Source organism: Enhydra lutris, unplaced genomic scaffold, assembly GCF_002288905.1.
Source record: "Enhydra lutris kenyoni isolate GAN:26980312 unplaced genomic scaffold, ASM228890v2 scaffoldscaffold20, whole genome shotgun sequence".
Classification (NCBI taxonomy): domain Eukaryota; kingdom Metazoa; phylum Chordata; class Mammalia; order Carnivora; family Mustelidae; genus Enhydra; species Enhydra lutris.
Genome location: NW_019154104.1, coordinates 32,417,850 through 32,433,875, shown reverse-complemented (window position 1 = coordinate 32,433,875; position 16,026 = coordinate 32,417,850). Strand labels below are relative to the sequence as shown.

The 16,026-nt window shown below is 49.6% G+C and overlaps 1 protein-coding gene across 1 annotated transcript in view; it reads right to left on the bottom strand.

Annotated features, from left to right (window-relative positions):
• Positions 1-16,026, bottom strand: part of LOC111148548 (tudor domain containing 9) — a 104,207-nt gene that overhangs the window by 43,625 nt on the left and 44,556 nt on the right. Inside the window, exons 8-13 of the mRNA XM_022505189.1 lie at positions 15,729-15,832; positions 8,464-8,528; positions 6,068-6,122; positions 5,825-5,909; positions 4,482-4,539; positions 2,147-2,251 (exon numbers count right to left, since the gene is read on the bottom strand). Of these exons, the coding sequence (XP_022360897.1) occupies positions 2,147-2,251; positions 4,482-4,539; positions 5,825-5,909; positions 6,068-6,122; positions 8,464-8,528; positions 15,729-15,832 (472 nt within the window). The remainder of the gene's footprint in view (positions 1-2,146; positions 2,252-4,481; positions 4,540-5,824; positions 5,910-6,067; positions 6,123-8,463; positions 8,529-15,728; positions 15,833-16,026) is intronic.

Genomic DNA, 16,026 nt, shown 5'->3' with positions numbered 1-16,026 from the left:
TTAATGACTTTGGCAAAGTCACAGAATAGAAGATTGACACACAAAAGTCGATCACATTTCTACACCTCGGTAATGAACATGTAAAAACCGAAATTAAAAATGCAATGCTGGGCACCTGGGGGCTCAGTCAGTCCAGCATCTACCGATACAGCCCCAAGTCCACGGCCCATCGAGCTCCCTGCTCAGCGGGGACTCTGCTTCTCCCTCTCCCTCTGCCCCCCTCCCCCGCTCCTGCTCTCTCTCAGATAAATCAATGAACTCTTTTTTAAAAAGGCAATGCCATTTACAATCATCACTCTGGGTAAAATTAAACACTTGGGATCTCTATGCTGGAAACAAGGCATCGCTCAGTAAAGACACCGAAGACGACCTCCATATACGGAGACACGCGCACTGCGCTCACGGCGGGAAGACCCCACAGAACAAATCCGCCCCTTTCTGCACGACCCGACCCACGGGTGTAACAGAGCTGCCAGCAAACTCACAGGACGGCACTTCTGGAGACCTAGACAAGCACACTCTAAAATCCATACAGAGGACAAAGTAGAACAAGCCCAATGGTCTTAAAAGTAAAGAATAAAGCAGGAGGAACCCGTCACTTTTAGGCGAGTCCCACTTTGAGCAGTGCTGCCGACAGGGAGACGCGTACGCTGGGGTCCCACAGGACGGACAGCCACAAGCGTGCCCCGGGAACCTCATCAGGTGCAGAAGCCACTCCGTGGGGAAATTCCGTGGCGCTGAAACCAGTGGACATCCACAGGCAAAGACATGAACCTCACCCCAAACCTCACAGAGTAATTACAAAATGATTCAAATGGGTCACGGCCCTAAACACAGAGCATGCAGCTGGAAGGCGCAGAGCAGCAAAGCGGGGGAGCCCCTGGCACGCCGGGCGAGGGGGGCTCCGGGCTGGGCGCCCGCGCACACGCTGCAGACGCCGGCCAAGCGCTCGAAGGCTCTCTGAACTCGGCCTGCAGCTTCTCGGAGGACAAAGAATTTTTAGTACAGAAATTTTGAAAACACAGAAAAGCAGACCAAGGCCAAAACTCCTATAATCTCAAGACTTCCCCAACGACAATCCCTCCCACATCTCCATGTGTTTCTTTCTAGTCATTTCTTCTGTGCGTGGGTTTTCGTCCAGGGGGGCAGTTCTGGGTGGGGAGGGGTGTAACTCCACTTGCGGCTTTCCCACGGTGCCCAAGCAGATGCTGCTCCTGCCCAGACGCGGGGGCGTGCCGTCCCAGGGGCGGCAGCAGGGGCGCATATTCCCGACGCGGCCGGAGCACCCCCTGTCCGTGGGCCAGGGCAGCCCAGACAGCCGCTCCTCTGGGTCTCAGCTGCGCCACTGGACACGAGGGTGTCAGCCCGGACTACGTCACAGGGCGGGACGAGGACCAAACGGGGTCACATCAAACACTCAGAACCGTGCCCGGCACCTGGTAAGCACTCAGTAACTGTCCCTCTCCTGCATCTGTGACGCAGAAGCGTCACTGCCCCACAGGTATTAGGGGCTGGCCCATCACCCACCCTCCCAGGACGTTCTCCAACAAAACACAAGCCACTGCTCGGTCCCTGCCAAGAACTCTGTCCCCTGGAACCCGCCCCCTCCGCCCAGGAGACAGCAGCAACCTGTCCAAGCGCATCACAGCTGCACGTCCACTGTGGCTAAAGCCCTCCTGCCCCGGAGAGACAGATGTGTCCGCACCCTCGGCCCCCAGGGAAGCAGCACGCCCACGCCACACAGACACTGAGCCCACTGCGGAACTGGTTTATGAAAAACATCCAGAGAAGGATCCAAACTCAGAGAGAAGTCAAAGGAAGGATTCCCAGAAGTTCATTAAAAATTATAAAAATTAACTCAGTCTCCGTAAGTCTTCCCCAAACACTTTTGCATTCGCTGCAAAAAACCAGTAGTGCTGGGATGAGCAGATGCTTCTCCGCTGCATACAAACCCTGGCACCTCATTCCAAGGACGAACGGAGAGCCGCAGGTTTAAAGGAGGAGTCTGACGCGCTGTCAGTATTGCTTAAAAGTTAGAACCGGTTCCGGTCAAGAAAGTATCAGCGTAAGAGTGAAAAGGACAAAGACCAAACACGTTCAAAGACACGGGAATGTGCCCCCATTCGTTTGAGCGCGAACACCTTACCTTTCCTCTGGTCGCAGCTGGTTTTGGAGGCCCAACTCAACCGCAGACTCTGATAATTCGTATCTTCATCGCAAACCAGAGTTCTAGTCAAACAAAAATCTATAACTGTCATTTTAAAAAAAGGAATGTAAACATCATGCTGACACAAAATGCACGTCATAATCACAATACACAGTGAGAAAGCAACACAAAACGCGCAGTCTTTAGAATCCGTGCACGTACGGAAGCCTCTGGAAATGCGCGGGCCACTCCCACCGCCCAGGCTCACGTTCTTTCCTCTAGGGACTGGGAGCCTTCAGAGAGAAAGGACGAGAGCCCCGTGGATCCAGCGCGCCATGCAAGAGCCCGTCTGGACGGCACCCACTAGAGCGTGGCCAAAAGGACACAGGACAACAGCACCGGGGTGCAGGGGCTCAAATCTGGACCGAAGGGGCAGCTGCTCAGCTTCTCGGCCTTCGGCGTCCTCATCTGTGAGACCCAACTGATGGAAGCCCCTCCAAGCCCCCCGGCCACAGCCTCCGGGTCCTGACTGTCTCCAGCTGCCGTCCAGCTCCCGCCCTGTTTCCCTGCTCCCCTCTACAGCAGAACGCCTCACGAGTGCTGCCTTCGTGGCCTCCAATGCCTCTCTCCTCCCACCCTCTGTGACCCCCAGCGAAACTGCTCTGATCAAGGTCACCAATGACATGCATGTTGCTAAATCCATAGCCAATTTCCAGTCTTCTTCAAACCTGACCAATCATCAGCGTGACATGCTTGTCCATCCCGTCTTCCTCCAAACTTTCTGATTTGGTTTCCAGGACTTTGCTGGCTGCCCCTGCAGCAGCTCATCACTGCCTGCCCTGAGACACCAGCAACACCTTCCCCATGGGCACTCGCTGGGGAGCACGGCCCCCACAGCCCCGCTGGCCTCTAGGCCACACGGCCCACTGCTCTGGACATGCAAGAGGTGTCCCCACCTTACGTCTGTGTCTCCCACAGCCCATCAGACCCCCCAGCACACCTCCCCGAACTGGTATCCTCCCACCAACATCGCACCGCAAAACACCACCACTTCTTGCCCGCACCAGTCAAACCCTCCTCACGCAACGCCCCCACTCCCCTCTGCTCCACTGTAGTCTGTCCCTGGATTAACTGTAGGCGATGTCATCCCTACGCTCAGAACTCACTAACATGCCCTAGAAGGCCTTGCACCACCTGGTACCCCACCGATTTACCTCCCTGACCTCTTCCTCCAACCGCTTCCTTCCGGCTCACCTGGTCCGGCTCTCCCGGCCTCCCTGTTTCCTGCACTTGCTCGCAGACTTTGCACACTCTGTTCCTCCTACGAACACTCTCCCTCAAACCTCCACCCCTTCCCCGGCCACTCCATCGACAACTTCAGTCGCCCTTCCCCACTACTCCCTGCACCCCCCACCCCACAAATACCATCAGTTCACATCCTACACGTCTCTCTTTTGTCTTTCAATTACCCGCCCCTGAAGCTATCTGAGAACAAAGACTCTTTGCCTGTTTACTATTTCTCCAGCACCTAGAATCATCCCTGGCACAGGGACAAGGCACAGTCACTCCCCCAAGTTCACGTGTTTATCTGTCCAGGCACACTGTCTTCTTCAATCGTCTTGCTTCTCTTCAAACCCGCTCCCTAAGCCCAAACCACGTCTTTTCCATGGCTCATTCCTCATTCGATTCAAGTCTTGTTCAAATACAACTTCCTTAGCGAGGTGTTCCCATACCACGCTGTCTCCAAGATCACTTTTCCCAACAGCTGTAACCCTCTGTCTGATGTACTGTCCTGCCAGCTTTCCCTGCAATGACACCTATGTCTGCCTGGTAATCGTCCGTCTCTCCCATGAGAGAGGGCCACCATGAGACAGGGCTGCGGCTTATCCATCACTGTTCCTCCAGCATGGAGACAGTGCCTGGCCCACGTCAGCCTTCCAACTATGAATTAAGGAACTTAGAAGACACAGTCATCACGGACATACACGGAGAATACCACATCATGAGTAGTTTCCCTCCGAGTTGACACGGTAACCCACTAAGCTACCCTGAGTGACCGAGATCAGCCAAGCTCCTGCCCACACCCCGCCCCCTCCAGCCACAGAGCCCCACCTGGGGCAGCCCCAGGCCCTCCTGCCCGTAAGAGCCTCAAAAGGCCCCGAAAGGAGGAGATGTGGTAAAGTCTAAGTACAGAGAAACTGTATGAGGCTACTTTTCTCAAGTCTCTCTTCCAAAGAGTGGAAGAGACAGGGAGGAGGAAGACGGATTCCTGAGGGGCTGATAGGCCTACAAACACTACAGCTGGTGTTTTGGGGCAAACGCAGGGGCGCCGTACCGTATTTGACATCCGGAACTGTGACGGAGCTCTCTGCGATGTTGGTGGACAGGATAATCTATCAAACATCAAAAACAAAGCATCTGACATTCCTACTGTCTACGGGAAACATTAGGCAAAGAAAAAAAAAAGCTCAAAAATTATTTAAAAGCTTTTTAACGTAAACACTGGACTCCAGTTTTAAAATTAATAGTTTTTCTATTTTCAACAAGCTACACTGCTCAAGGGGCCAGGAGAAGGGTGGAGGGACTTGGAGCAGGGCGACCCCAGCTCTGCCCTACACCGGGCTGCGCCGCTGGGCCAGCTGCTGACCTTGTGGTTCCCAGACACCCTGAGCACGGAACGAGGACGCCCGCCCCAACAGGGCTGTTGTGACCATCACAGGAGTTATCAAGGGCAAAGTGCTTAGAACTGTTGCTGGCTCAAACCGTGATCAACAAACAGATCCACCTCCTCATACGGCTCGCACCCGGGCACTGAGCCGCTACAGGGGTCAGTCTGGACACACACTCCTACAATTCACCATCTGAACGCTCCGGCATTCAACCAATTAAAGTCTCAGAGAGGCGATCTGCTCACAGTCCCATGACGACAGGTGACAGGGCCCTGGCTCTGTCCAGCTCTCTGTCCACATCCACACACACCACCCCTCTCCCCGATGTGATCCCGCACGCACAAAGCCCAGCACCACAGCAGTGCTTTAGAACAACAGGCAAGAAGCCAGGCAAAGACAGCTGTCCCATACCTGAGACATGGGACTGCAGGGGTGCCGGGACTGCCCCGAGGCAAAAAGCACAACCAAGCTGACACACAGACGCAGGGCTGGGCCTGTGACCGCACTGGGATGCCAGGCCAGGTCCCAGCTACCCCGAGTCAGGACACCTATACTGGACACAAGGGGGCTGTTCACAGTGCACGCGACGTTCCTGACCATCTCGGGATGGTCTAAGCACATCTCGGGATGTGCTAAGACACTGCCATGGTGCACACGTTAACCGGAGAGTAAAGAAATCTTCTTTAACCAGGACTGAGAATGTGGGTCCTAACCCAAGTCGCCAGAGCAGTCCCACAGCTTGAGAAAGACCAGCAAGTAAAAGGCATCAAAATCCACCAGCAACAATGCCCAAAAGTTGAGGAAACTTAAAAACGTCAGCAACCGACTTACAAAATGAAAGACAAAATTAAACAACATACCTGGCTCATAGGGCACTTAGCTGCTTAGCGGGTAACCACCAGCGACAGAACACAGGGTACAAGTCAGCGGGGATGTGAGCGCTCGCCGCTGGCAGAGTCTCTAAGGAAAATGTACCTGAAGTGCTTGCAACTTGCCTCCCGGTTCCTACCTTTCTGTACCCAGGAACTGGGCTTAAAAACACATTATTCTGTTCTTCTAGAGTCACACTTGAATGGAGTGGGTAAACCTGTAACCTGGGGAACAGATTAATGAGATAAAATGTCCATGAAGAGTAGATGCATGTGAGAACACACCAAAATGACTGACTTCACGGAGACGACCAGAATTATTTAAGGCAGAAACGATACAATAGCTTATCGCTAAAAACAAAGCTGCATCGTGTGAAACCCACCTTTTGTGAACCATGTTTGTGAGAAGTTCGTGCATATAGTTGATTTCACCCAGGCCTGGGAAGAAAGGCAAGTGGAGGGGGAGAACGTGTATTTATTACAAAATACCAAAAAACAAAAACGACAACAACAAAAACCTTTAAATTAATATGACATCTTTTGTAAAAAAGGCCCAACCGATTCATTGTATTTGACTTTTTTACCCTCTTTGCCCAGCGACATCACAATTATAGATAAAACTGTACAATGACATTGACCACTAGTAACTCAAAAATACGGGGAAAACCCCACATTCTTCCAGTGTTTCGCTTTCCGCAACAGGGCCTGCAAGTCTGGCCATCTGAACAATTTTACATGTCTTTTTTATTCCCCACTGACTTTTCCAAATTTCCTATGATAAACATGCAACATTTTACAATCAAAAAAAAAAAAAACAGTTTTTTAAAAAGTCTTGGTCCCAGAGATATGCTAAATTATTTTCATTATGTTTAAGTGACGTCTATAAACCGGGGCACCTGGGTGGCTCAGTTAAGCGTCTGCCTTTGGCTCGGGTCATGATCCCAGGGTCCTGGTATCGAACCCCGTGTCACGCTCCCTGCTCATTGGGAGGCCTGCTTCTCCCTCTCCCACTCCCCCTGCTTCTGTTCCCTCTCTCGCTTTGTCTCTGTCAAATAAATGAATAAAATCTTTAAAAAAAAAAGAGAGAGAGAAAGAAAGAAAGAAATGTCTATTGATAATGTAAAACTTTCACATGCTTTTCTGTCATCCCGAATTATCAACTCTAGAATGGGTTGAACTGTGTCCCCCCCAGAGACGTTCAAGTCCCAGCCCCAGTACCTGAGAACATGGTTTTATTTTCAAACAGTCTCACTGCAGACATAATGAGCTAAGGTGAGATCATACTGCAGAAGACAGGCACTCACTCCAGTATGACTAGTGTTCCCTTCAGAGGGAGGGAGAGAGACAGGCACAGAGCGTGTGCGCCATGCTAACAAGGGAGGCAGGGACAGGAGGGACGCCAGGAAGGGATGGAAGTTGGCCACCAGAAGCTGGCAGAGGCAAGGGGGGGCTGTACCCAGAGCCCCAGAGGGAGCAGGGCCCTGCCAAAAGCCTGATTTTGGACTCCTCATCTCCAGAACAGTAAGAGAATAATTTTGTAGTTTGAAGACATACAGTTTGTAGCCCTTTGTCACAGCAGCCCTACAGAATGAGTACAGAACCATTCCAGAAAGATCGTAATGAAATAAACATATTCTAAACCTGCATTCACATAAACACAGGACAGCCAAGTGAACTGTGAAAGAGCATTTGTTAACATTTTACATTTTCTGCAGACAATGTTTAGTGCTTACAAGGGATTCACCTCACTCTGAGGTATCCTTAGGCTCAAACCACCATGGCTCTGCTCTGGTCGGTCTCCCCTGACCGCTGTTAACACGCGCAGCAGGCTGCGACAAACGCTTACTGGGGTGAACACAAGTCCACCCCACGGTCAGCCAGTGGCTGCTTCCTGGGGACAAAACTAATCCAGATCAACTAAGCAAGACAGGACCCAAGCTGTAAGCTCAAATGCTGTACTGCAAAATTAAGAGTTAGTTACTTTTATTCAGGTTTTTGTTCTCCAAATCTACCAGCACAAATACTCGTATGCTATTACCTTGGGCAACAAAAAAAAGTGAATTATTGTCATGTTTCACCAAACGATACCACTTAATTAAGAAAAATCAAAAACATCATTTTGGGGTGCCTGGGTGGCTCAGTCAGTTAAGCAACAGCCTTCGGCTCAGGTCATGATCCCAGAGTCCCCGGATCGAGTCCCACATCGGGACTGCAGCTCCATGGAGGTTCTGCCTCTCCCACAGAACTTCTCCCCTCTCATGCTCTCTCTCTCTCTCCCTCTTAAATAAATAAAATCTTTATTAAAAAATTTTTAAAAACGTCATTTTGAAAAAGTGCAATTTAACATAAATTAATCTTTTCAGATATCTGAGGGCCAGTTTTCTCAAATACCAAGAACGGGACAGAAGGACCCTCCCGAGGACTCCCGTGGTGTCTAGTAACCAACCGCGCTCTCGCTAAGACATCTTCGGGCGCACACCGATCGCCCCTGTACCTCGCACTTGTACATGAAACAGCTGGTTTAAGAAAGCCAATCGCTTCACTGGAAATTGTGAAGGGGGCAAGACCGCCTTCAAAAACCCAAACTCTTCGTGACCAACTGCTTTAGCAACACGAAGGCTGCAGTGAGAGCTCAAACCGCGAGTCGCAGTTGTTTGGGTTCCCGGGGTCCAGGAACCACTAAACTCACACGGCGGGTACCACGCTTCACCGTACAGGCTGGGCGCGCGCAGCCTCCATCCAGGACACGGTACCTCCAGGCCGCAGGTGTGGCGCTCACCTGGCAAGAACACCAGCACGCTGCTCCGCTCCAGCACAAACTGGGCCCCCGACCAGCTCTTGCTCCTGTTGCGAACGGGAAGGCACAAACGTTACTCCCGGGAGCACAGCCACTGCTGGCCCGAGCCCCAGCGGGCCAGGCTCTGATCACGAAAATCTCTTACAGACCGTTGCTGTAATGTTCCTTTTCGCATATAAGAAATCACAGAGGCCCCAGGACATGGCCCCACAATCACTAGGGGCCCTAAGGCCCTCAGCTCCCAGTTTTCTCCTATAAAGACTCATTATCTGCCAGAGTTTCCCTTGAAATTTAGCGACTGTAATCCAGATTCTCAAAATACAAAATTTTAAAAACAACTACAAGTAAAACTTAAACTCAAACCACCAGCTCGCCTTCCTGCTCCCATCAAAATACTTCATGTGAAATCAGAACTTCCGTTCTCTGCGCCGTGAGCTCTCCTCTGCAGGCAGGTAAAGTGGTAACAAGACAGATAAGGTCCCTGCTCTTTGGAGCTCACATTCTAGCTGGAGAGACAGACCAGAGACAGGCGAGCACATCAGGTGCCTTGGGCTGAGCGGGCAGACGGCCAGCAGGAAGAGATGGGAGCCAGAGCCGATGCGTCACAGTCCCCAGCCCACCCGCACGCGCCTTCTCCTCCTCCGCAGGTATCATTCCCAGGCACGGCCGGGACTGTTGTTGCTTGGCTCCTCCAAGAGATGACAAAGACCGGGGCGCTGGGGGGGCTCAGTGGGTTAAGCCTCTGTCTTCAGCTCGGGTCATGATCTCGGGGTCCTCGGGTGGAGCCCCGCATCGGGCTCTCTGCTCAGCGGGGAGCCTGCTTCCCCCGCCCTCTCTGCCTGCCTCTCTGCCTACTTGTGATCTGTCAAATAAGTAAATAAAATCTTAAAAAAAAAAATGATAAAGACTAGAGTGAAAACTAATAAAATAGAGAAGTAAAACAACAGAGAAAAATCAACAAGAGCCAAACCTGGGTCTCTGAAAAAAAAAAAATAAAATGGACAAATCTTTACCTAGTTTGACCAAGAGAAAAAGAGAGAAGATTCAAAATACCAGATAGAATCAGAAATGAAAGAGAGGGCATTCCTACTGACTTTACGGAAATGAGAAAGATTACATACAGGAACACTATGGACAGCTGTACACCCACCACGTACACGGTTGACATGAAATGGACACAAACTACTAAAACTGACCCAAGGAAGGAATGATCTGAAGAGATGCACAACCGAAGAAGAGAGATTTCGTTCAAGACCCCCATAAAGAAAGCCCAGAGCTGAATTCTACCAAACACTCAAAGAACTGATAACAATTCTTCACAAACTTCCAAAAAACAAAACATTTCCCAACTTATTTTATGAGGCCAGTATTACTCAGACACCAAAACCAGGGATATCACAAGAAAATCATTGTATTCTGAAGATTTCTTATAAATACGAATGCAGAAATCCTCAGCAAAAACTAGCCAACCAAGTCAAGAAGCAGCACATGGAATGAATTATACACCATGACCAAGTGGCATTTATCGGAAGAAAGCAAAGTTGATTTAACGTCTAAAAATCAATTAATACAATACATTATGTCAACAGAAGAAAAAAATTCACATCGTTATCTCAACAGACACAGTAAAAGCATTGAACAAAATCTAATACTCTTTCATTAAAAGTTTAAAAAAAATCAAGCTAGAAATTAAAAAGTCCCCAAACTGGAACCAGAAGTGAGCTCCCTCAGCCTGGTAACGGTCGCCCACAAGAGCGCAGAGCAAACCCTGCACTTCACGGAGAGAAACGGGATGTCTTCCCCCTCAGATCAGGACCGGGGATGTCTGCTCCCCCACTTCTACTGAGCACTACACGCTGGACGTTCTAGGACTTCAGGCAAAAGGAAGAAATCCAGGTTGGAAAAGAAGAAATAAGACTATCTCTGTTCATAAGTGACATGCGCTTGTGTACAGAAGACACCAAGAAACCCTGTGAGCCCTGGGAGAGGACTTCAGCAGGTTGCAGGACGGAAGAGCAATAGACAAAACTCTGCTGTCGTTTCTAGACCCTTGCAATGAACTATCCAGAAATGAAAGGACGGAAAATAATTTCATTTTGACAACATCAAAAAGAATAAAACACAGGAAGAAGTTGAACAAGATAACTGCAAAACCTACACTTTGAAAATTGCTAAGTTACTGAACTAAGCTAAATTACTAAGTTAAAAAAATTATTTTCAAGGGCACCTGGGTGGCTCAGTGGGTTAAGCGTGTGCCTTCAACTCAGTTCATGATCCCAGGGTCCTGGGATCGAGTCCCACATCAGGCTCCCTGCTCAGTGGGGAGCCTGCTTCCCCCTCTACCCCTCCTGCCCCAGCTCGTGATCTCTCTCTCTCTCTCACACACACACACACACACACTCACTCTCTCTCTCTCTCTCTCTCAAATAAAATCTTTTTTAAAAAATGATTTTCAAAAATCCAAAGAAACAGAAAAACATCCCATACTGGAAGACTTAACATGGTAATAGTTAAGATGGTAATACTCCCCCCAAACTGACCTATAGACTCTATACAATCTCCTTCACAGTCCTGCCTTCTCTGGAGAAACGGAGAGGCTGATTCTAAAATTCACACGGAATTATAAGAGACTCAGTACAGCCACAGCAATCCTCAATAAGAAAAAGTTAGGAAGACCCGTACTCCTAATTTCAAAGTTACTTCAAAGCATTGGTAATCAAGATAGTGTAGTACTAGCCCAAGGACAGATATATAGATCAACAAAATAGAATTTAGAGTCTAGAAATCAACCCATACGTCTATGGGCAACTCATTTCCAACAAGGAAGCCAACGCCGTGCAACGGGGAAAGAGGAGTTTTGTAAACAGCAGTGCTGGGACAAACGGACAGAACACATGCTAGAGAACGAAGCTGGACTCTCACCTCACACCACGTGAAAATTAACTCAACGACCTCAGACCCAAACAAAGGATCCAAAACTATAAAGCTCTCAGGAGAAAACACGGGGATAAATCTTCCTCAGCCTGAACTTGGCAACGGATCCTTAGCTACGTCACCAGAAGTATGAGCAACAAAAGAAAACGTAGACAAATCAGACTTTACCAAAATTAAAAATTTTTTGTGCTTCAAAAGACACCAGCAAGGAAATAAAAACACAATCTACAGAGTGTGTGAAAATATTTGCAAATCATGAATCTGGTAAAGGGCTTGTACTGGCATATATAAAGATCTCTTACAATTCAACAATAAAAGGATAATCCAATAAAAGATGGACAAAGAACTTATGTCTCTATAAATACGTATATCTTTAAAGAGGATATACACATGGCCAATAAGCTCATAAAAAGGATGTGCAACATCAGCAGTCATTAGGGAAATGTAAATCGAAACCACGTTGTGACACCACCACACACCCACTAGGAAGGCTTCAAGCAAAGGTCAGACCTCGACCAGGAGAGGTCAGGATATGGAGAATCGGGCCCCTCCCAAGGTGCTGGCGGAAATGGAAACTGATACGGATGCTCTGGAAACCAGTCTGGCACTTCGTCAAATGGTCACACAGTGACCATATGACCCAGCAATTCCACTTGTGGGTGCAGATGCGCAAGAAGAGTGAGCGTGCGTCCACACAGGTCCCTGCGCATGGCTTTCACAGCAGCATCATTCACAAGAGCCAGAGGAGAAAGCCAACCCAACTCGCCATCCGCACACATGTGGCTGAACAAACTGTGGGGTACAGACCCCCCGCCATGGAGTATTACACGTCCGTAAAAAGGAGTAAAACACTGATGTGTGCTACAACATGGACGAACCTTGAAAACTTAGACTCAGGGGCGCCTGGGTGGCTCAGTGGGTTAAAGCCTCTGCCTTCAGCTCAGGTCATGATCTCAGAGTTCTGGGATCGAGCCCCACATCGGGCTCTCTGCTCAGCAGGGAGCCTGCTTCCTCCTCTATCTCTCTGCCTGCTTCTCTGCCTACTTGTGGTTTCTGTCAAATAAATAAATAAAATCTTTAAAAAAAAAAAAAAAAAAAACTTAGACTCAGTGAAGAAGTCAGCCACCCAAGACCAGACTCCACTCACACGAAGGTCAAGAACAGGGAAACCCACAGAGATAGGAAGTTGACTAGTGGTGAGCTGGGGGGGAAGGGGAAGGATGAGGAAAGAGAGCAAAGGGTCATGGTTTCGTTCTGAGATGATGCAAACGTTCCAGAACGGACTATGGTGTGGGGCGCCCAGGCGGCTCCGTCAGCCGAGTGTCCGGCTCTGCGTTTGGATCCAGGTCGTGAACCTGCAGTCTCGAGCCCGAGCCCCTCGTCGGGCTCTGCACTCAGGGAAGACATGCTTCAGAGTCTCTCTCCCTCTGCTCCTTTCCCCTGCCTGAGGGCTCTCAAATAAATAATACATACATACATAAATTTTTTAAAAGAATGGAAATAAAGAGATTGCAAAGGTTTTAGAGGCAAAAATAAAAAGCAGGGGTTGTGATCTTAAAACACGACAGAGTAAAATTGAGCCCCCAGCATTAAGCAAGACCAAGAAGGGGACAATATAATGCCAAAGGTCAGAATTCACAGCAGCACTGACGGAACCAACAGCCGCAAGCCCAGAAAATAGGGAGCAGCCAAAATCCAGAGCTCGGGCAAAACCGGATGCCGGTGAGGATGTGCAGCAACAGGGCCTCCCATGCTTTTGCTGTGGGGAAGGTGGAATGGAACAGCCGCTCTGGAAGACGTTCAAGGTTTGTTTTGTTTTGCCTGAGATTTCGTTTATTTGAGAGCACGCACAAGCAGGGGGCGGGGCAAAAGGAGAGGGAGAAGCAAGCTTCCCGCTGAGCAGGGAGTCCCACTTGGGCTCAATCGTAAGACCCCGGGATCATGACCTGAGCTGAAGGCAGACATTTCACCCACTGAGCCACCCCGGCGCCCCGCCTGGGTGACTCTGTACAAACCAGACAACTCACATGGCACGATCCAACAATCGTGCTCCCTGGTGCTTACCCAGAGGAAGTGAAAACATACATCCCCACACACTCTGCACACAGACATTTACAACAGCTTTACTCAAACTGCCCAAACTTGGAAACGACCAAGATGTCCTTTAGTAGGTGAACGGAGAAATAAACCGTGGTCCATCCTGATGAAGGAAGGCTGCTCAGCGCTAACAAGGAGCCATCGAGCCATAAAAAGACACGGAGGAAAGGTCAGTGCCGCCAGGGGAACAAAGGCGACCTCAAAAGACTGCATATGTATGATTTCCAACTACAGGACATCCTGAAAAAGGCAGAACCACGGTGATGTTAAGAAGGTTGTCATGGACAAGAAAAAAAAAAAAGGTCGTCCTGGGTTACAGGGGCGAGTGGGACGACAGGCAGGGCTCAGGCGATCTCAGGGCAGTGAGCCATTCTGCATGGGACAATGCTGGCCAGGCGTCGTCATACGCTTGTCAAAACCCACGAAACGGGCAACACTAGCAGTGAGCCCTAAAGCAAACCAGGGCCTGCGGGCGACAATGGTGTGTCCGTTAACACAGAGGTGCAGCCGCAGTGCAAGGTGCGGACGGCGTGGGGCCGGAGGAGAGCACAGACATGGGAACTCTGTGTGATTTTCTCCCCAATATTGCTGGAACCTACAACTACTCTAAAAAATAAAGTCTACTTAAAAGGGAAAAAAAAACAATCCATAAGTCCATTGTGACATTAAAAGAGAGCGAGAGGAGGCGGGTAATGAAAGGGGAATTCCTCTTTACAGAATAACCCCAGGGAGTAAGAACAAACGACTACATGGGGCCACTAGCCACGCAGCAGGGCCATCGGGACCGCCCACACCGCTGGATGAGAGGCGGCCAGGCAGCATCAGAAACACTGATGTCCGCACTCCTCGAGCCTGCCAAATCTCAGGCAAGATCAACGATGAGTAACCCCCACCTGCTCACGTTAGTCACGCCAGTGGTCCCCCAAGACTAATGGGGTCGCTGAAAGTCAGCTGGAGCCAAACGGCAGAGATTCCTAAAAGGAGGGATCAGACCATAAAGCTGACTTCTCGCTGCAGTGACAGACTCTGCAGAGACATCATCAAAATGCAGGAGGAAAAATAAAAATGTTGCATCTCATGCAAATTACATCTCACTAAAGTTACTTAAATGAAAAAAATAGAAAAAGCAGAAACAGGGAAGGAACCACCTACACTCTACAACCACACAAAACTATGTCAAGAGAAAAAGTGAAATAAAGACATTTTCAGCAAAATAAAAACTGAGAACATCTAACAAGAGACTCTTTAAAAAGCTTTTGAAGGATGTGCTTTAGGAAGAATGAAAACGATCTTCGGAAAGTCTGAGAAGCAAGACAGAGTGACGAGTAAATACACTGATAGACACTGAGTCACTGCAAACACAGATGATACAGAAATAACAACTGGTGGGAGCGCAGAAACGCAGCGAAAATACCACACGGCCACACGCAGGCTGGAGGGGTCGGAGCCTGGATTCCGGCCGACTCACCAGTCAGACCTTGAGTAACTCTACACCGCAGGTGTTCACACCGGGCAACTAACGATCACAGGAGAGACGCGGGAGCGATGGCGGGGTGTCAGGCCAAAAGGACCCACAGCTACCCACATTCACTCTCTGGTTGTCGTGACGAGGGGACTCTACGTCCTCCATGTCTGCTGTTCCAACAGATGAATTCTGTTTATGAACTGTAGTAAAATGAGCGCAGAAAGGCTCATAAAACAGTTCATGTTTTCAATCGCAGGCTCTACCCACCCCTTACAACCTGCCGCTCTTCCTAAGGGAAACTGTGTTCCAGGTTTGAAAGGCCCAGCTCCGCGCAAGAGCGGAAGAATGGACGACAAGGAGCCCACTGTCGGGGGCCTATGTTCCCAACAAACACGAACCCCGGCAGAGAAAGGCTCTCAACGGCTTCTCCCAGCCTGGTCCCTTCCATTTTGCCTCAGACTAGGAGTCATAGGACTCAGCACGTCTGGAAACCACTCTCTCCTCAGGCTGTGGTTCTTGGCTTTTAAAACTGTCCGTCTTAAAACTGTACTTGGTTTTAACTACTTTAAGTGGAAATTTCCAGTAAAAACAAGCGCAATGTACTAACATTATTTTAAAATACACACAGCAGCTACTGGGAAGAGTTATCTACATCCTCTCACCGTTGTAACAACACTAGCGGCCATCTAAACGAATCACTGCATTTTTACAGATCCTACTTCGAGCACATGCCACGTCCAGTGGGTCTTACCCTCTCTCTTTCATGTCCAAGTTATCGAACATCTGGATCAGGGAGACAGCGACTTCGTAGATGTCCTTAGTGATCACCGGCTCCTCCAGGACACGAGGAGGAAGCTAAACACAGAAAAGGGAAAGGCTGAAATAGCAGAGCAGGGCTGCAAGGGGACCTGGGGGCCGCAAGGGCGACTCTCTTTAGTCTAGCAGTGACACGGGAACGAATACCCCAGGGAAAAGAACATCCTGCAGCCAGGATGTGACACTGCTGGCGTCGGGCTCTCCTCAAGGCTCCCACAGCCTCAGTACCTGCT